The sequence below is a fragment of the Theropithecus gelada genome, chromosome 1, assembly GCF_003255815.1.
Source record: "Theropithecus gelada isolate Dixy chromosome 1, Tgel_1.0, whole genome shotgun sequence".
Classification (NCBI taxonomy): Eukaryota; Metazoa; Chordata; class Mammalia; order Primates; family Cercopithecidae; genus Theropithecus; species Theropithecus gelada.
The window spans coordinates 13239801-13260481 of NC_037668.1; the positions used below are offsets into that span (position 1 = coordinate 13239801).

Sequence of the window (20681 nt, forward strand, 5' to 3'; positions counted from 1 at the left end):
TGGCCGAATCCAATTAATATCGCCTAGCAATTTTTGAAAGTCATTTAATGCTTTTAATGTGTCTTATCTTATTTCTATTTTTTGTGGCTTAATTTTTCTACTTTCTATCTGCATCCCTAAATAATGAAAAGGAGTAGAGGTTTGAATCTTATCAGATGCTCTTGTCAGTCCTGCGTTGGCAACCTCTGCTTGCAGAAATGTGTAACAGTCAATTTAATTTGTCTCTTGTTTCTGCAGCACATAAAATATCATCAATATAGTGAATGATGTAACAATCTGAACATATGTCTCTAACTGGTTGAAGAGCTTGACCTAGGGAAGTCTGACAAATAGTTGGACTATGAGGTGTTCCCTGAGGTAACACTTTCCACTGAAACCTGGTGGCTAGTTCTTTATTATTTATGGCTCGTATAGTAAAGGCAAATTTTTCACAATTCTGCTCTGCCAGAGGAATGGTAAAAAAGCAATCCTTCAGATCAATTATAATTAAAGACTAGTGTTTTGGAATCATGGCTGGGGAGGGCAATCCGGGTTGAAGAGGCCCCACGAGTTGAACTACAGCATTTACAGCTCTTAAGTCAGTTAACATCCGCCATCTGCTGGATTTTTTCTGAATTACAAACACAGGAGAATTCCAAGGCGAGAATGAAAGCTCAATGTGTCCCTTTTCTAATTGTTCCTTTGCTAATAAATGTAAAGCCTCCAGTTTTTGTTTTGGTAGCGGCCACTGATTTACCCATACTGGTTTTTCTGTTCTCCAAGTTAATGGAATGGGTTTAGGAGGCTCTACAGTGGCTGCCCCTAAAAAGGATACCCTATTCCTTTTCTTTCTTGATTTCCCTCAGTCTCAATTGGGACTTCAATGTCATTTTCATTTTTTCCTAGTCCTTTTCCTGGTATATATCCCATCTTAGTCATGATTTTTTGACTCATGGGGCTGTATAATGGAACGGGCATAATGATTTTTCACCCCCTTTGTTGTAACAAATCTTGACCCCATAGATTAACAGGAATTAAAGTAATCGTTGGCTGAACAGTACTTTCTTGATTATGTAGCCCTAAACAATGTAAAATCATAGTACTTTGATACACTTCTGAAGCTGTGCCTACGCCGACAAGTCCTGTAACAGCCTTTTGTTTAGGCCAAGTTTTTGGCCACTGATTTAAAGCAATGACAGAGACATCTGCTCCAGTGTCTACCAACCCTTCAAACTGTTTTCCTTGAATAATGGCCTTACACACAGGTCTGCTCTCAAGAGACCTGACTTGCCCAATATGCAACCTTTCCTGCCAGATCAGTGTTTCCGAACCCTCCTGTTCTTTTTATCTCACTGTTTCCAACTTTAATATAAGGCAGGAGTAATTGTTGAGCAATCCTGTCTCCTGGACTGGCACTCCAAGGAATTGAGGAAGTAATAACCAATTGAATTTCACCTTTATAGTCTGAATCAGCCACACCAGTATGAATTTGAACTCCTTTTAGATTTAAACTTGATCTTCCTAAGATTGGTCCTACAGTCCCCTCAGGCAATGGGCTGTATACCCCTGTGGGGATTTTTTGTAGGGGCTCCCCTGGAAGCAGAGAGACTGCTTGTATGGTGCATAAATCTACTGCTGCACTGCCACTTGTGAGAGGGGACAATTGCTGTATTGTGGTAAATGGCTTATTCCCTGAGGCACTTGTGACAGTAGGGGTTGTTGTCCCTGAAAACCCAGAGGAAAAAAGGGCTGAACTGGGAATGCCCCAGTTTGTTGTGGGGCCTGAGGCTGGCCCCTCCTCTTGTTTCCCGACAGTGGTTGCCCATTTTTGTCAAATTTAGAACGACATTGATTAGCCCAATGTTTTCCTTTTTTACATCTTGGACATAGGCCAGGTGGCTGTTTATCTGTTGTTGTAGTAGCTTGAGTAGTTATATTTTGTTTATTTGAGACTGGGCAATTCTTTTTTAGATGACCAATTTGGCCACAATCATAACATTTTCCCCAAAATGTTCTAACTTGTCCTCCTAAAGCAACTCCTGTGATTGCTTGAGCCATAAGCATAGCTTTATGCATAGCTCCTCCAATTCCATCACAGGCTTTTATGTACTCTGAGATTACATCTGATCCTGCCAGGACTCTTCCTTTTAATGGCTTAATGGCTGATTGACACTCAGGATTGGCGTTTTCATATGCCATCAACTCCACTACAACCTTACGGGCATTCTCATCCACAATTGACTTTTGAGCAGCATCTTGAAGCCTTGCCACAAAATCAGGGTAGGGCTCTTTAGAGCCTTGTCTTATTGTATTGAATGAGGGGCAGGCAGTTCCTGGGTCTTGGATTTTCTCCCAGGCCCTAAGGCAGACAGCCCTAATTTGCTCAATGGTCTCATTCTGCAATATTACTTGTTGACTAGCAGTGCTCCAATTTTGACCTGTTCCTAATAGTTGATCTACGTCTATGTTAACTGGAGGACTGGCAGTCCTATTTCTTCGGACCTGTTCTTGTGCCCCATCAATCCACCAAGTCTTAAATTGTAAAAATTGAGAGGGTGAGAGTGAGGATTTTGCCAGAATCTCCCAATCATAAGGAATGAGTCTATGTCCATGAGCAATGGAATCTAATAATGTTCTCACGTAAGGAGAGTTGGGTCCGTACTGTTTTACTCCCTCTTTGATATCTTTTAGCATTTTTATAGAAAAGGACTCATATCTGGCCTCAGCTGTGGGATGCTCTCCCTCTTGGGCCCCTTCTCCAGGTGGTCTTGATTCTAATATTACTGGGACTGGCCACGCCTGAATATCTCCTTGTTTTCTTGCCTTATCAATAATTTTATGTAATGCACCACCCTGTCCAATAGGTGGTGCTGTAGGATTAAGTCTCATAGTGGGCGGCTGAGGATACAGCGCCCTGCCCTGTGGCGCTGGAAACATTTCTGGCTGTCCATACTGACTTTCTAGGGGCGGCGGATACTGAAGTCCGGCTGGCGGCCAGTATTGATAGGCTACTGGCGGCTGGGTCTTATTTTCTACCAGCTGATATCGTGTCTTAGACTCTGATGGCTCTGCTAATTCTGGACCTTTTTCTTCTAATTTTAATGTTTCTGGATATATCACCTCCTGTAATTGATTATTGTTAACATTTTGTGTCGCCCGAGCCATTACTGGCTCTGCTACATATTTACAATGTGAACTTTCCATTCCTTTCCGGGATTCTATCCCTGCCTCTTTTTCACAATCTATTACACAGCTTTCAGGGACATCAGAAACTGAAACGCTATCTTCTTCTGTTTGAAACGGTTCTAAAGCTACTTTAATAATGACCCAATCGTTCCATACTGTAAGTGGGATGATTTTACCTTCCCTACTTGCTTGTTTTAATTCTTTGCCAATTTTTTCCCAGTCTTTTAGATCTAAGGTTCCCTGTTCTGGAAACCATGGGCAAAATTGTTCTATTGTTTGAAACAGCGTAGTTAGATTTTTTGTAGAGACTCTAACTCCCCCTCTTTTTAAAATAATTTTAATAAAGCTGCGATAAGAGGCATATTTACTTTTAGTTTGCCCCATTGTTACCCTGGGTTCTTCCGAGCGCACAAGCTTACCGCAAGGCTGACTTTAGATGTACTCGGGAGTCTCTCGTCGACTTGTCCTCAATGACCACGCTGGAGTGTTACCTTCACCCTAGAGAAAAGCACCCACATTTGGCACCAGATGAAGGGGTGGCCTGCCCCTCCACACCTGCGGGCGTTTCTTGTCAGGTGGAACAAGAGACTTGAGAAAAGAAATGAGACACAGAGACAACGTATAGAGAAAGAAAAAGTGGGCCCAGCGGACACGCGCTCAGCATACAGAGGGCTGGCACCGGCACCGGTCTCTGAATTCCTTCAGTGTCTATTGATCATTATCTTTTCCATCTGGAAAAGGGGAAGTGGCAGGACAATAAAGTCATAGTAGGGAGAAGGTCAGCAGAAAGACCTATGAATAAAGATCTCTGTGACATGAATACGTTTAAGGAAAAGTGCTGTGCTTTGACATGCATATATGCAAACATCTCCATAAACATTTTCAGTGCATAAAGAGCAGGATTGCTGCTAGCACGTCCCACCTTCAGCCCTAAGGCTGTTCTCTCCTAGCTCAGTAAATAGTACAATTGGGTTTTACACCGAGACATTCCATTGCCCAGGGACAGGCAGGAGACAGATGCCTTCCTCTATCTCAACTGCCAAGAGGCCTTCCTCTTTTACTAATCCTCCTCAGCACAGACCCTTTACCGGTGTCCGGCTGGGGAACCATCAGGTCTTTCCCTTCCCACAAGGCCATATTTCAGACTATCACATGAGGAGAAACTTTGGACAATACCTGGCTTTCCTAGGCAGAGGTCCCTGCGGCTTTCCACAGTGTTTGTGTCCCTGGGTACTTGAGATTAAGAGAATGGTGATGACTTTTAACAAGCATACTGCCTTCAGGCACTTGTGTAACAAAGCACTTCCTGCATAGCCCCAAATCCATTAAACCTTGAGTAAACACAGCACAGTCCTTTTCTCTGCAAGGACAGGGTTGGGGGTAGGGTTACAGATTAGCAGCATCTTAAGGCAGAAGAATTTTTCTTAGAACAGAACAAAATGGAGTCTCTTATGTCTACTTCTTTCTGCACAGACACAGTAACAGTCTGATCTCTTTCTTTTCCCCACACGTGAAGTAGGAGTATTTTAAAATTTTTTAGCAAAGGAAATGAATTCTGACAGGTTTTGCACTGAAGACATTCACGTGTCAGGAAAACAGGAAAAACACTATGCTGTGAAAAGCAAATGCTGTTGAGATTGTCTCACAAACACAAACTGCGCTTCAGCATGTAGGTTTGGGCCTCAGGTTGGGCACATTTTACTTTAAGCGCACTGTTGGTGGAACTTAAGGTGAATCTAGGACTTATATATACATACATACGTATAATACACACACACACACACACACACACACGGTCTTCCTATCTTGTCCAGGGTGGTCTCCAACTCTGGGTCTCCAGCGATCCTCTGCCTCCCCTTCCCAAAGTGCTGGGATTACAGGCGTGAACCACCTCGCCCAGGCCATTTTAGTTTAATATTTTTAATTTAAATACACAATCCAAAAGTTACATAACAAGTACAGGAAGCCCACTTTATGCCAGTTTTACAAAAGCAGTAAAGATATATCAATGACAAAGCGTCAAAGTGGCAAAATCCTAAAGTACTGAGAGAAAAAAAGTTATTCTAGAATTCTATGCCAAATTGAAATATCTTTCAAAATTGTGACTGAAATCAGAACATTTAAAGACATACAAAAAATGACAGAATTCACCGAACCACACTACAAGAAATGTTAAAGGAGTCCCTCCAGGCGTAAGGATAAGGATACTAGACAGAAATCTGAACCTACACAAAGAAATGGAGACGACTGAAAATTGCTATGTACGTACTTGGATGTTGGGGTTTATAACATGTCCAAAATCAAATTACATGACAACACTAGCATGAAGGCCAGAAGGGGAGGTATAATGTCACTTGATGGCAGACGGATAAAGATGTATTCTAGAAACCCTAAACCCATCACTGACATAACAAAAGAAAGAGTTACACCTAAGAAGCCAAATAAGGAAAGAAAATAGAATGATATAAAAAAAACCATGCAATCACTGGGTGCGGTGGCTCACGCCTGTAATCCCAGCACTTTGAGAGGCCAAGGCAGGCAGATCACTTGAGGTCAGGAGTTTGAGACCAGCTTGGCCAAAACGGTGAAACCCCCGTCTTTACTAAAAATACAAAAATTAGCCCAGTTTGGTGGCTCGCACGGGCCTGTAATCCCAGTTACTTGGGAGGCTGAAGCAGGAGATTCGCTTGAACCTGGGAGGCGGAGGTTGCAGTGAGGTGAGATCGTGCCACAGCACTACAGCCTGGGTGACAGAGCGAGACTGTCTCAAAAATAAATAAATAAACAAAAACTGTAATCACTATGCTGGAACAACTGCTCTCCATGCCTCTATCCTATGGAAATACACAAATGGCCAATGAGAAGTGTACAAGAATGATCACTGCAGCATTATTTGTAACCATAAAATAATAGAGCCAAAGTAATTTCAAAGACACATGAAAATAGTCTTATTTATTCAACAAACACCAACAATTGAACAAACAATGGAAGCAAGTCCTTTGCCAAAAGGAACACAGAGGGTCATGATCCTCCAAGGATTTTAGGGTTCCCAGGAGCCTAGGTTTTGGTATAGTTCTGCGACATCTTATGCTTGGGGAGCTACAGGTTCTCGTGTTTGGGGGATCTTTCAGGTTCTATCTATCTCCATTTCCCCTGAATTCCTCCCCATTCTGTTACAATAAAAAAAAATTCTCACCTCCGGAAGATCCCGCCTGTGCCTCCCCACAAGCCTTTCAGGGGGTCTGGATGTCTGGTCCACTGAAGGGGTGGCCTACCCCTCCACACCTGTGGGCGTTTCTCGTTAGGTGGAACGAGACACTTGAGAAAAGAAGTGAGACACAGAGACAAAGTATAGAGAAAGAGAAAGTGGGCCCAGGGAACCCGCGCTCAGCATACAGAGGACCCAGGCCGGCACCGGTCTCTGAGTTCCCTCAGTATTTGTTGATAATTTTCTTTACCATCTTAAAGATAAGGGAGTGGCTGGACAATAGGATCATTGTAGGGAGAAAATCAGCAGTAAGACAAGTTCAAAGCAGTAAGCAAGTTCAAAGGAAAATGTTGTGCCTTGATATGCATATGCAGACATCTCCATAAACCTTTTAGCAGCATTACTCCAGCAAGTCCCACCTTTTGCCCTAAGGCGGTTTTCTCCTATCTCAGTAAACAGAGCATACAATCGGGTCTCACACTGAGATGTTCCATTGCCCAGGGATGGGCAGGAGACAGATGCTTTTCTCTATCTTAACTGCCAACATCCGCCAAAAGGCCTTCTTTCCTCTTGTATGAGTCCTCCTCAGCAAAGACCCTTCACTGGGGCGGGCGGGGGGAGGATCAGGTCCTTCTCTTCCCACCAGGCTCTATTTCAGACTACCACATGGGGAGAAACCTTTGACAATATCTAGCTTTCCTAGGCAGAGGTCCCTGCGACCTTTGGCCGTGTACGTGTCCCTGGGTACTTGAGATTAAGAGAATGGTGATGACCTCTAACCAGCAAGCTGCCTTCAGGCACTTGTTTAACAAAGCACATCCTGCACAGCCCAAAATCCGTTAAGCCTTGAGTCACCACAGCACATGTCTCTTGCAAGGACAAGGTTGGGGGTAGGGTCACAGATTAACAGCATCTCAAATACAGAACAAAATGGAGTCTCTTATGTCTACTTCTTTCTATATAGACATAGTAACAGCCTGATCTTTCTTTCTTTTCCCAACAGTCCACCGCTCCTCACCTTCTTTTTTTGCTTTTGCTTTTCCCTTCCCCCGCTGCCGCCCTCAGGCCTCAAGACCCGACCACCGCCCAGCTGAGTACCCGCGGCTCCACTGCGCAGAAAGTGCACCTGCCGTGCCCGTTGCAGCCCCGCAGGGTGCCGAGAAGTCAACTAAATAAATGCTTTGTAAAAAGAACTTTTCTATGGAAAAATCTCTCATGATTTCCATTCTGAAGGCTCTTCAAAGGACTAAAAACTAAAGGCGACGATGGATTCATTCGACAAGTCCTAGTCTGGCGGCCTGGTGAGTGGCAGACCCTACTCCCCGGGAGGGGACCCACGAGCGACCCTCGCCACCATCCCTGCCCTGGTGGAGCCCCCATGCGGGACACAGGATCCGAAGATGGCAGCGGCAGCTCCGCAGGGGCCCGAAAGCGACTGGGCAGGGTGGGCACAGGCTCCCTCACTGGGTGAAGGTGACACAAAGAACGGGAAGAGCCATCCCGGGAGCCACTGGGCGTTCAGCTTCCCTTGGGCCCCCAGGCGGCTGGGCCGGGGTCGCAACAGGGGCGTTTCCGGGGGCTTCTGAAGCAGGCGAGGGGCAGGGCGGGCGAAGGCCATTCGGCTGTCCTTCTGGCTCCAGAATCTCCAAACGCGAAGGTGTCCAACGTGACCAGCGCGAGTCACCGCTCCAATCTTTCTGATTTTCCAAGGGCCTTGCTCAGTGGTCCTGCCTGGAGGGCTCTGAGGATGGGACGGAGAAAGTTTAGTGAGTGCCCCCTTCCTGTAGCGCCCAGTAGAGCTCGCAGTACGTGTCTCTATGGCGCAATCGGTTAGCACGTTCGACTGTTAACCGAAAGATTGGTGGTTCGAATCCACCCAGGGACGCTTGTTGAATGCTTTTAAAGCATTCATGCATTGTCAATCACTACATGAATGGGCAAGATTTTTATCTTCCCGGAGTCCTAGGCCACTAATTTGTGACTTATCCATGTCAAGGGCCAGGGCACCTCCCTGACCGGATTCTTAACCGGGTATCTCCTGAAATCCTGGGTTTACACCTGTGTAACTCAGGAATCCTGAAACAGAGACCTAGGAACCCACTTGTGGTGTGATAAAATTCTAATGCAGTCCGTCATACGCTTAAACGAGTAATTTACATGCCTCCATTTTTTCATATTTCAGTAATAGGAGTCCAGTAGTATCCCCAGGATGTGCCTGGACTTACTGATTGTTCTATCAATAATGTGACCAGTGGAATCATTCATCATCATAGTGATCCTCTCTATCATTTTTGAAAACAGTATTTTTCCCCAGTTTGTGCATGATTTATTTCACCCTTTTCAAAATGTTTTTGTTAGCCAGGCATGGTGGCATGTGCCTGTAATCCCAGCTACTTGGGATGCTGAGGCAGGAGAATCGTTTGAGCCTGGGAGGTGGAGGCTGCAGTGAGCCGAGATCGCACCACTACACTCCAGCCTGGGCAACAGAATGAGACTCCATCTCAAAAAAAAAAAGAAAAAATGTTTTTGGGATGAGGTTGGTTTCATGGTTTTAGAATTACAAAGAATGCTGCAGCCACCATTCTTGTACACATATCTTTGGTCATTGTGGAAATGTCTACACCGCAGATATTTCTATAGTGTAGAGAACTGGATGCGCTGTGGGGAAAAGGAAGAGAGATCAGCCTGTTACTGTGTCTATATAGAAAGAAGTAGACATAAGAGACTCCATTTTGTTCTGTATTTGAGATGCTGTTAATCTGTGACCCTACCCCCAACCTTGTCCTTGCAAGAGACATGTGTTGTGGTGACTCAAGGTTTAATGGATTTTGGGCTATGCAGGATGTGTCTTTGTTAAACAAATGCCTGAAGGTAGCTTGCTGGTTAAAAGTTATCACCATTCTCTTAATTTCAACTACCCAGGGACACGTACACGGCCAAAGGTCGCAGGGACCTCTGCCTAGGAAAGCTAGGTATTGTCTAAGGTTTCTCCCCATGTGATAGACTGAAACTATGCTGCTAAAAGGTTTATGGAGATGTTTGCATATGCATCTCAAGGCACAGCATTTTCCTTTGAACTTATTCATGTCACAGAGGTTTTTGTTCATATGTCTTACTGCCGATTTCCTCTTTTTTCTTTGATCCTATTGTCCTGCCACTCCCCTGTCTTTAAGATGGTAAAGATAATTATCAATAAATACTAAGGGAACTCAGAGACTGGGGCCGGCGTGGGTCCTCTGTAAGCTGAGCGCCAGTCCCCTGGGCCCCGCTTTTCTTTCTCTATACTTTGTCTCTGTGTCTTATTTCTTTTCTCAAGTCTCTCGTTCCACCTTATGAGAAACACCCACAGGTGTGGAGGGGCAGGCCACCCCTTCAATGCGCCATTGCTACATTATAGTGTTTATATAATGCTTCTAATTTGAGTACATTCTGCAAATGTATCTTTCACGGGAGCAATACCTAATAATATTCCAATATGAATATTTATAGGAGGAAAAATGGGAAGATGTGCAATTGAGCTTCGTGCCTCTTCATGGGGCCCATGTTCATAAAATGGTGGCATTAGCTATCTGAGAGTGGAGTTTGCAGCCCTCTGACGTCAAAAGCTGAAGCAGAGGACATGAAAACCCTCACTGCACATCCTCTGTAGTCTGGCCAGAATCATTCCTAGGTCGAGGGTCTCTTATCAGGAGGGAATGCTGCTTGCTTGCTTTGTCAAAACCACGGAAGGGAGGGAAAGTATCAGGGTGTTGGTTGATAACAGTGGTGAAGCAAGTCTTTCCAAAAGGCTGGTTTGTTAACCCTTAGGGAAAAGAAGCCTAATTCTTTTTTTTTTTTTTGAGACGGAGTCTCGCTCTGTCGCCCAGGCTGGAGTGCAGTGGCGCGATCTTGGCTCACTGCAAACTTCGCCTCCCAGGTTCACGCCATTCTCCTGCCTCAGCCTACCGAGTAGCTGGGACTACAGGCGCCTGCTACAATGCTCGGCTAATTTTTTTGTGTTTTTAGTAGAGACTGGGTTTCACCTTGTTAGCCAGAATGGTCTGGATCTCCTGACCTTGTGATCTACCCGCCTCGGCCTCCCAAAGAGCTGGGATTACAGGCGTGAGCCACCGCGCCGTGCCAAAGATGTCTAATCTTTAGCCAGTGTTTGCCTTTTGATTGATAGGTGGGTTGCTTGGTTACTTTGGCCCTTGTGTGCTTGAATGTTGCCTCCATCCCATAATTTTAAGTACATGCTTGATATGCAGTCCATATGTATGAGCCTTAATGAGCTGATTATCATATGAAGTCATTTTAAGGATACTTTTTCTCTCTAATCCACATGCCTATCTCTGAGGAGCTGCCCCTTTACTGGTTTGGATCTTGCTGGCCATGGGGTCCTTGCGTGCCTTTTTTTTTTTCAAAGACAGGTTCTTGCTCTGTTGCCCAGTCCGGAGTGCAGTGGCACGATCTTGGCTCACTGCAACCTCTGCCTTCTGGGTTCAAGCAACTCTCCCGTCTCAGCCTCCTGAGTAGCTGGGAGTACAGGAGTGCACAACCATGCCCAACTAATTTTTTGTATTTTTAGTATAGAAGAGTGTTTCATGTGTGTCCGTGTGAAGAGATCACCAAACAGGCTTTGGGTGAGCAGCATGGCTGTTTATTTTACCTGGGTGCAGGAGGGCTGAGTCCGAAAAAGGAGTCAGCAAAGGGTGATGGGGTTATCATTGGTTCTTATAGGTTTTGGGATAGGCGGTGAGGTTAAGAGCAATGTTTTGGGGGCATGGGATGAAGCTCACCAAATACATTCTCGAGGGTGGGGAGAATTACAAAGAAACTTCTTAAGGGTTTGGGGGATTATAAAGAACCTACGTAAGGGTGGGGGAGATTACAAAGTACATTGATCTGTTAGGGTGGGGCAGAAACAAATCACAATGGTGGAATGTCATCAGTTAAGTTATTTTCACTTCTGTGGATCTTCAGTTGCTTCAGGCCATCTGGATGTACACGTGCAGGTCGCTGGGGATATGATGGCTTAGCTTGGCCTCAGAGGCCTGACAAAGGGGTTTCACCATGTTGGTCAGGCTGGTCCTCAAACTCCTGACCTCAGGTCATCTGCCTCCCTTGGCCTCCCAAACTGCTGGGATTACAGGTGTGAGAGGCTGCGCCCAGCCTTGCTTGCTTTTTTTAATCTTACTTTTTGTTTTGGCTGCTCAACTTCTGCCTTTTATCTTGCTTCTTGCTCTCCCACCCCATCACCTTGCTTCTGTTTCTGCTTTTACTCATTCTGCCTTTCATCCAACTTCCAATTCCCTCTGCTGTTCTGCCTCACAATGGCAGTTAGTGAGGGAGGGGTTTTAAGGGGGCATGTCTGACATCCTATCCTGCCACAGCCAGAAACATTTTTCAAGGTTTCTCTGCGGTCCTGTCAGCCAAGAGGGAGTCCGTTCAGTTGGTTGTAGGGCTTAGGGCTTATTTTTATTTCTCAGTCCTGACAAGGAAAGGCTGGATTAATGCGGATTCTCTGCAGGTGTAAATTTCCTCTACAAAAGACAGTTTTGCAGAGTTACTTCTGTTTGCTGGCTCTCTGACAGCATTCTTAAAATATGCCAAAGATACATATTCTGGGGTAAAATATTTTTATTTTCTTCATCTATCTACAACAACACTGTGCTGACAGCCTCCAATCCAAGCATACCTGAAGCCTTTTTGTGTTTTTTTTTTTTTTTTTTGAAACGGAGGCTCACTCTGTCACCCAGGCTGGAGCACAGTGGTGAGATCTCTGCTCACTACAAGCTCCGCCTCCTGGGTTCACGCCATTCCCCTGCCTCAGCCTCCTGAGTAGCTGGGACTACAGACGCCTGCCACCACTCCTGGCTAATTTTTTTGTCTTTTTAGTAGAGATGGGGTTTCACCTTGTCAGCCAGGATGGTCTCGATCATCTGACCTTGTGATCCTCCCGTCTTGGCCTCCCAAAGTGCTGGGATTACAGGCATGAGCCACCGCACCCGGCCTGAAGTCTTTCTTTTTAAAAAGCTTTCCCACCCTTCTGACTGCCTTCAAGTCTCGGCCAAAATACAAGTAACAGTGGCTGACTCCCTGCTATAGCAAGCTCAGAATAAATAGCCTTTGCTTTTTTTTGTTTGGTTGGTCTTTGTTTACTTGCAGAAGCTTCAATGTAGCGTTGACAAGGACTTCATCTTTGACCAAACCTTAGTTGCCGCTGAACCCTTTTCTCTATTAGTTCTTGGCCTGCCAAGTCCAGTTTTAGAAAAGAGTACTGTTGAGTCTAGTTTAGCAAGAGTCCTCCCAACCACTTTTGATAGCTAATCAAGTTCCTCTTAGTAATTTTCCATCTGCTGACTTTCTTATCTTGCCGATTGGCTATACACCTTCAACTCTTTTTGCTGTATTTGGAGTTGAGCTCAGTTCTCTGCTGGTCTCTCTTGCCTACTGTAGTACATACGATAAAATCCATCTCAGGTTTTTAACAAGTGTCCAGGGTAGTCCCTCTGAAACTACTTTTGCAAAATTCTGACAATAAGAGAAAGCAGACACGGCTGACTCCATCTTGGTTCTAGCCTCACAAACTAGCTGTCTTTGCTCATTCCTGTGCAATTTCTCCCAAGCGATCTTTGGGAAAAATTGAGTTTATAGTTTAAATCAGGGATCCCCAAACCCCAGGGTCACAAGACAGGTACTGGTCCATGGCCTGTTAGGAACCCAGCCGAACAGCAGGAGGTGAGCTGCAGGCTTTCAAGCATTACCATCTTGTCAGGTCAGCATCGGCATTAGATTCTCATTGGAGCTCGGACCCTATTGGGAACTGAGCATGTGAGGCATCCAGATTGCACACTCCTTATGAGACTCTAATTAATGCCTGATGACCTGAGGTGGAACAGTTTCATCCAGAAAGCATCCACCACCCCCTTCCATGGAAAAATTGTCTTCCGTGAAACCAGTCCCTGGTGCCAAAAAGGTTGAGGACAGCCAAAAAGTTTTGTTTAAATGATAACCTTCCCCAAAACTAAGTTACCCCTGTAAAACTAATGAAAGTCCACCAAGTTAGGAGGATGAAAGGGGCGTGAATTCTGCTAAGATGTATGCCTCATTAAATAATTACCAGTCATTATTCCAGAGGTCACAAGATTTGCAGCTTCCCCAATTACTGCTGTGAAGAACATCACTATTGTAGATTGGCCTCTTGAGATTTCTTTTCAGGCTTTTGCATGTCTGACTACTGGATGGCACCATTTGGCCCGAAAATCAACCAGTCCCTTAGCCCCCACCCAGAAGTTTGCTCAGGGCAGGAGGGCCAGTTTCCACATCCCCCAACAATCAGCACTGCCCAAACCCTAGCCCCCTTCCCACCAAACTATCTATGAAAAACCCCTTACCTCCAAGCCTTCAGTGAGATCGATTTGAGTAATAACTCTGTCTCCCACAGGTTGTGGCTGGCCTGTGTCAATGAAACTCTTTACTGCAATGCCATGGTCTCCATGAATTGATTTTGTGTGTACAGTGGGCAGGAAGAACCCATCAGGCGGTTACATCTGCAGGATGGTGCCAGTTCTTTCCACAAAGTCTGGTCAGATACCCAGAAAGTATTTCTCCACTACTACCTGGACAATGTGTCTCCCTGTCACAGTCTCCAGGGAATGGGGCCTGGATCAAGTATTTAGCATTTAGCAGTTGCTACACTGTCACCTAATCCCTCATTTTCAATATTTTGCCATGCCTTCCAGTGGCCTAACTGGCCGCCATGCCACAGAATCTTTACTTTATGGTCTCCAAGGAGAACTCTCCACTCGATGTTTTATGATTTGAGCAATGGGATAGAATCTGATACTGGTGGGCTGAGGGAGGTCCCTGGATGCTGGTGGAATCTCGACCCCAGCCATGGTGTCCAGACTCTTGACACCATCTCCAGAACGAAGTCAAGGATGAGTCTGCAAACAGTGAAAGAAGAGATTTATTGCAAAGCAAAAAGTACACACTCAAGAAAGGGGAGTTCGGGCATACCCGAGAGAGAACAATGGGTTCTGGGGTTTCATCTTGATGGATTACTTTAACCAAGGAGTGGAATATTCATAACAATTCCTGGGTAAAGGTGGAGATGTCTCAGAACTGTGGTGCCATCCATTTTTACATCAAATACTGGTCTCAGAACTGTCATGGCACTGGTGGGTGTGTGATTTAGTATGTTAATGAGCATATAATGAGGGCCTAGGTAAAACCTACATCAAATCAAGCACCACATTGGGTCCGGTCAGTCTTAGACAGCTTGGTCCACATTGGTTTTTCAGCGTCTTATCAGCCCATAGCCTCAAGTCAGGTAAATCTGCTGCCTAGAATTTGTTATCCTGTGACCACCCTGTATTATTCCTGTCTCAAATCTACTTGTAAATATTTAAATGGTCTTTGACTTGGGCATTCCAACTTTGCTTATTTCACAGTGTTTCATGCATTGTAATCCAATATAAGAAAAGATGATCCAGACATTTGTTAAACATCACAAATAAGATGGATCCCAGGTATTTGTGTCAAATTTGGATTATTTTGGTTTTGTGTTTGCAGAATATAAAAAACTAACATGAGGTAAGCACTAAGGTCTGGAGATGGCTGTGGAAGAGATGACAAAATCCAACACCACGCTTGAGAGTGTCCAATCATCTCTTCTGGGGCAGCATATTTTTCTATAATACTGAATTTGGGGAAAAAAAAAAGAAAGAAAAACCAACTACAAGATTCATGAACCTGGACAACTGTCTTTATAACATTACCAGTGATAAAACCAGTAAGGAAGGCTGGTTTGCAGTCATCTGAGCAGTCTCTTTACTTTCATAAATATGGTTTCTCTCTGATATTAAACGGCTTCCAATTTCAAGCTGAATGCTACATCCCAACGATAAGGATGTGAAGAGAAGCGGTTTCTTTTGTAATCTTAAACGTTCTAGTCTGCGAATTAAAAGTCATTATTTGAAGAAGGACGTCCAGGCTTCATCGGGCCGCCGAAAGGTTGTTAGACAACACAGGTTAAGCACCACCTTCTTTGGGAGAGAACAGATACAACGGCAGAGGAAAAAAGGGAGAGGCAAACGTCACTTCCCCTTGTGGGCTCCGGCAGCGGGTTGGTCCGCTGAGTGGCAGAAAGGCAGACGGGGACTGGGAAAGGCACTGTCGGTGACATCACGGAGAGGGCGACTTCTATGTAGATGAGGCAGCGCAGGGGCTGCTGCTTCGACATCTGCTGCTTCGCCACGAAGGAGTTCCCCTGCCGTGGGAGCGGGTTCAGGACCGCTGGTCGGACCTGAGAGTCCCAGCTGTGTGTCAGGGCTAGGAGGGCTCGAGAGTGCGCGGGGCAAGTGACCGTGTGTGTAAAGGGTGAGACGTATGAGGCTGTGGCAGGGCGGAGGTACAACAGCTCATACTTACCTGGCAGGGGAGATACCATGATCACGAAGGTGGTTTTCCCAGGGCGAGGCTTATCTATTGCACTCCGGATGTGCTGACTCCTGCGATTTCCCCAAATGTGGGAAACTCGACTGCATAATTTGTGGTAGTGGGGGACTGCGTTCGCGCTTTCCCCTGACATTTTTGTAGTTTAAAGAGTAGGTTTTACTGTAAAGGTTATATTAGTTTTTCTGTTGGTTTGTATCTTGGTCGTAAGTGTTATTCTTAGTTTCGGACGCTGCGGAATAGGAAGTAACATGTCATCTCACTGCAAAGATTGGTACGTCGTCTCCACGGTCTTTGGATTCTCACGCTCTGTGAAAATCTTGGTGTTTTTCCCTAGCCCCCCAATCACCTTTTACACAGCCTCTGCTTCTAACCGCAGCCCCCTCAGGAGTTTGTGAGATTTCTGTGCTAGCGGGGAATGTGTTCTCACCTCGTAGAGCCAGGTACAAACTACGCAGACGGGCGCTGTATTTCGGGAAGAAAACACGGTCTTTGGGACTCTTAGTGTCCCCGTTTGGTTGTAGACATAACTCGCTTACTTTGCGTAGGGGAACGGCTCTCCTGGCGCCCAGGTGCCCTAAACCATATTCATCGCTTACTTTGCGTAGGGGAACGGCTCTCCTGGCGCCCAGGTGCCCCAAACCATATTCATCGAGGCCCACAGGCCTCACCTCACCTGTCTTGGCCAAAATGTGCCGCGATCCTCCCTGAAATATAAGGCGGGAAATTTTAGGAGGAGCCGGATCCAGTTTCCCTGCTGTCTCCTGCCGTTTACATATCTGATCTTTCTTCAGTCTTTATTTAAGCGACAGCTTCTTGTTTGATGTCTCGCTTCCACATCCTACATCCATTGCCAGGCAGCTTTCTAGGTAGCATCCCCACTCATCCTTCCTACCCGCAAGCAGCCCTTTCCTATTTCTGGCGCCAGCGTCCCCCCTCCCTCTTTCTTCAGTCCCCGGTTGATCACCTTCATGGACAGAAAATACTTAGCTCTTCTCAACCTGCGGTTTACACCTGACACGTGTCAGTACCCTGGCAAATTCCTTAATACTCCTTCTCAAATGGCACTGTAAATTCATCTCTTTTTAACTCCCAGAAGTATCTAATTGGTTTTGTCCCTGCACTACATGAATACTTAGTATCCACTACAGAAGAAAACCCCAGGCCTAGCGATGGCGGTTCTGGGCATTGTGCCAGCCTCTCCCAGGATGTGTTTTCTGACCTCACCTACTTCTGATCAACTGAGGTCAGGAGTTCCAGACCAGACTGACCAACATGGTGAAACTCCGTCTCTACTTAAAAAAAAAAAAAAAAAAAAAAAAGCTGGGCGTGGTGGTGTGTGTCCGTAATCCCAGCTACTCGGGAGGCTGCCAGGAGAATCGCTTGAACCCAGGAAGCGGAGGTTGCAGTGAGCCGAGATCGTGCCATTGCACCCCAGCCTGGGCAACAGAGCGAGACTCTGCTTCAAAAACAAAAAAAACAAAAGCAAAAACAAAACAAAACAAACAAAATAGAACAGAAAGCTAGTCCATCTGAGACATATTACTGGAGACGGTAGAATCCTGCATCCAACAGGCACTTAGTGCAGATCTGGACCCACTGAGCTATTGGCTTATGTTCCCTCTGTTCTATTAAGTATCAAGAGCAGAAATTGAGCTCTTTGGCTTTTACCCACTAAGTATGGCTATAGGACAGGTCTCTCACTCTCTCTCTCTCTCTCATTATTGCATCATTATTTTTTGCCATTAGTGTGGGTTTTTGGTTTTGATGTTATGGAGTGAATTTCTGGGGACAAATCTCTGTTGGGTGTTGTTGACAAGGATCCAGTCCCTGTTTGGTGATACATGACAGCTAATCTGCTCTGTGAGTCTCTTTTATTGTCTATGTATTGTCCTGAGAATAATGGTATTTCCTGATATTTGAGACTGCAGCAATGATAAATTGTTCGTATCTTGTCTTTCAAATGTCTGGTAAAAATTTTATGAGCCCAGTAGTTGTCAATATCGCAAGAGTGGCATCTCTGTCCCCCCTCCCACCCAACTTCGTTCCATAGGAGCTCCTGGCTTTGACAAATTTGCTATATCTAAAAGAAATCTTAGTCCAGGAAGAAAATTAAATCTGTAGCATGTAAGGAGCAGTTTTCTTTGATTGGTATATTCGGGTTTCTAACCAGCTGAAAAATTCAAATACATGTCCTTTAAGGATTAAGTTTGAACCACACTACAGAAAGGAGAGAAAAGATTTATATGATCACAGATAAGCAATGGAATCAGCAATATGAGCACTTTTCACAGCTATACAAATCAAACGTAGTAATCTCCAGAACATTAAGGAAATTCATCCCCTAATGAAAATGAATGAAAAGAAGTTATTCACCCACTGTTCTATGCCCTGGAAAGAGAATGTCCTGCCGGACTCAAAAGGGTGTCACAAAATCACTCAGATTTTCAGCGATGAAGGCCCTCCAAGGATCTAATGATGCTAATATTTTCAGTTTATTTCCTTCACTGATGAACATTGTTAATAGATACCATTGCCTCTGTTTTCACCTTAAGTGATGTTACTTAGTACAATTCGTTTCTTTAGAATGCCCCCTAGTTTGGTGGAAGGAATTTTCCTTCTTTATAAATATAGGATATTTTCTCATGAAACAAACTGTCATATTCTTTCAGTGAAGTGAATAGACAAATTAGGTCTCTGAAATTTTAAAGGAGTCACTGCCCCAATTATCTTAGGAACAATAATAATCACTAATATAAAAATAAGAAAATTAAGCCAGGTATGGTGACTCATATCTGCAATCCCAGCACTTCAGGAGGCTGAGGAGGGAGGATCAGTTGAGGTTAGGAGTTGGAGACCAGCCTGGGCAACATAGTGAAACCCCTGTCTCTACAAATTTTTTTTTTTTTTTTTGAGATAGAGTCTCGCTGTGTTTCCCAGGCTGGAGTGCAGTGGCGCGATTTTGGCTCACTGCAACCTCTGCCTCCCAGGTTCAAGCGATTCTCCTGCCTCAGCCTCCCAAGTAGCTGGGACTACAGGCATGTGCCACCACGTCCAGCTAATTTTTTGTATTTTTAGTAGAGGCGGGGTTTCACCATGTTAGCCAGGATGGTCTCGATCTTCTGACCTCATGATCTGCCCACCTCGGCCTCCCAAAGTTCTGGGATTATAGGGTGAGCCACTGTGCCTGGCTTCTACAAATTTTTAAGCATTAGCTAATATTTTAAAGTTGGCCAGGCATGATACTGCATGACTGTAATCTCAGCTACTAGAGGGACTGAGGCACGCTGTAGTGAACTATGATTGCACCACTGCCCTCAAGCCTGGGTGACAGAGTGAGACTCCCAACTCAAAAAAAAAAAAAAAAAAAAAAAGAATTTGTTGAAAATTGTTTTACTACAATCCTAGGCTGCATGTCTTGTGCCTGTACTTCCAGCAACTCATCGGGCTGAGGCGGAAGGATTGCTTTAGGCCAGCAGTTGGAGACAAGCCTGGGCAACAGGGCAAGACCCCATCTGTAAAAATAAACAAGGCAAGCTGAACCAGGAGGATCTCCTGAGCCCGGAAGTTCCAAGTTGGTCAGCTATGATTGCCCCGCTGCACTCTAGCCTGGATAACAGAGCAAGACACTGTGCCTTATTTTTTATTTTATTTTATTTTATTTTTTACTACTTATGCTTATTTATTTATTCATTTTTGAGACAGAGTCTTGCTCTGTAGCCCAGGCTGGAGTGCAGTGGTGGGATCTCAGCTCACTGCAAGCTACGCCTCCCAGGTTGAAGCTATTTCCCTGCCTCAGCCTCCAGAGTAGCTGGGATTACGGGCGAACGCCACCACGCCCAGCTAATTTTTATAGTTTTAGTAGAGCCGGGTTTCACCATGTTTGCCAGGCTGTTCTCAAACTCCTGACCTCAAGTGATGCACCTGTCTCGGCCTCCTGAAGTGCTGGGATTACAGGTGTGAGCCACCTTGCCCAGCCTACTTATGCTTGAAATGTGAGGTTTCATTAGGGAAAAATTTTCTTGTTGAATTTCTAACATGAAAAAATAATAGATTTAACTATAGATTAAATGAATGGTCTTGATAGTTTGGTACAATAAAATAAATGAAATCAAGTTGATAGCAGAGAGGAATCTTTGATGCTTTTGAACAATTTAAATAATGTAAATATTTAATATATATATAAACGATGAAAACGTTCATTATGTTATTATTTTATTTATTTATTTATTTATTTTGAGATGGAGTCTCACTCTGTCGCCTAGGCTGGAGTGCAGTGGTGCAATCTCAGCTCACTGCAACCTCTGCCTCCCGGGTTCAAGCAATTCTGCTGCCTCAGTCTCCCGAGTAGCTGGGATTACAGGCACATACCACCACGCCCGGCTAAGTTTTGTATTTTTAGTAGACACAGGGTTTCACCATGTTGGTCAGGCTGGTCTCGAACTCCTGACCTTGTGATCCACCTGCTGTGGCTTCCCAAAGTGCTGGGATTACAGGCATGAGCCACCGCACCCAGCCCATTACATTATTTTTTAAAAATCAGTGTGACTCTTTTGACAAATTAGAATGGTTTAATAATCTTGGTTGGGCTGGGTGCGGTGGCTCATGCCTGTAATTCTAGCACTTTGGGAGCCTGAGGTCAGGAGTTTGAGAACAGCCTGGCCAACATGGTGATAGTGTTTTATCCTGTAGCACTTGATTGTCTCTCCCGGGCTTTCTATGGATTCCAGGGATGCAACTGAGAAATTTGTTTTTAATGCACTTTAACTTGAAGTAAGAGTATTTTAGGCCGGGCGCGGTGGCTCGTGCTTGTAATCCCAACACTTTGGGGGGCCGAGGTGGGCAGATTACTTAAGATCAGGACTTTGAG

General features: G+C 45.0%; 1 protein-coding gene and 2 non-coding genes across 3 annotated transcripts; 2 read left to right on the plus strand and 1 right to left on the minus strand.

Moving 5' to 3' along the window:
- Positions 1-7427: 7427 nt before the first annotated feature.
- Positions 7428-15806, minus strand: LOC112611207. Its single transcript, XM_025364863.1, has 2 exons — positions 15458-15806; positions 7428-8188 (listed from the first exon to the last, which is right to left on the minus strand). The coding sequence occupies exons 1-2, from the start codon at positions 15804-15806 to the stop codon at positions 7689-7691; spliced, it is 849 nt and encodes a 282-aa protein (XP_025220648.1). The 3' UTR covers positions 7428-7688.
- On the plus strand, positions 8185-8258 carry TRNAN-GUU. Its single transcript has one exon. It is a non-coding gene; the product is annotated as a tRNA-Asn (tRNA).
- LOC112614774 lies at positions 15780-15943 on the plus strand. Its single transcript, XR_003117134.1, has one exon. It is a non-coding gene; the product is annotated as a U1 spliceosomal RNA (small nuclear RNA).
- Positions 15944-20681: the final 4738 nt, after the last annotated feature.

What these genes read in the sequence shown, in the direction of transcription:
- LOC112611207 (XM_025364863.1), bottom strand. Translation starts at nt 15,806, where the DNA reads ATGGTATCTCCCCTGCCAGGTAAGTATGAGCTGTTGTACCTCCGCCCT. An exon ending in GCCGGAGCCCACAAGGGGAA is followed by an intron (nt 8,189 to 15,457) that starts GTGACGTTTGCC and finishes ATTGCGCCATAG; the next exon opens with AGACACGTACTGCGAGCTCT.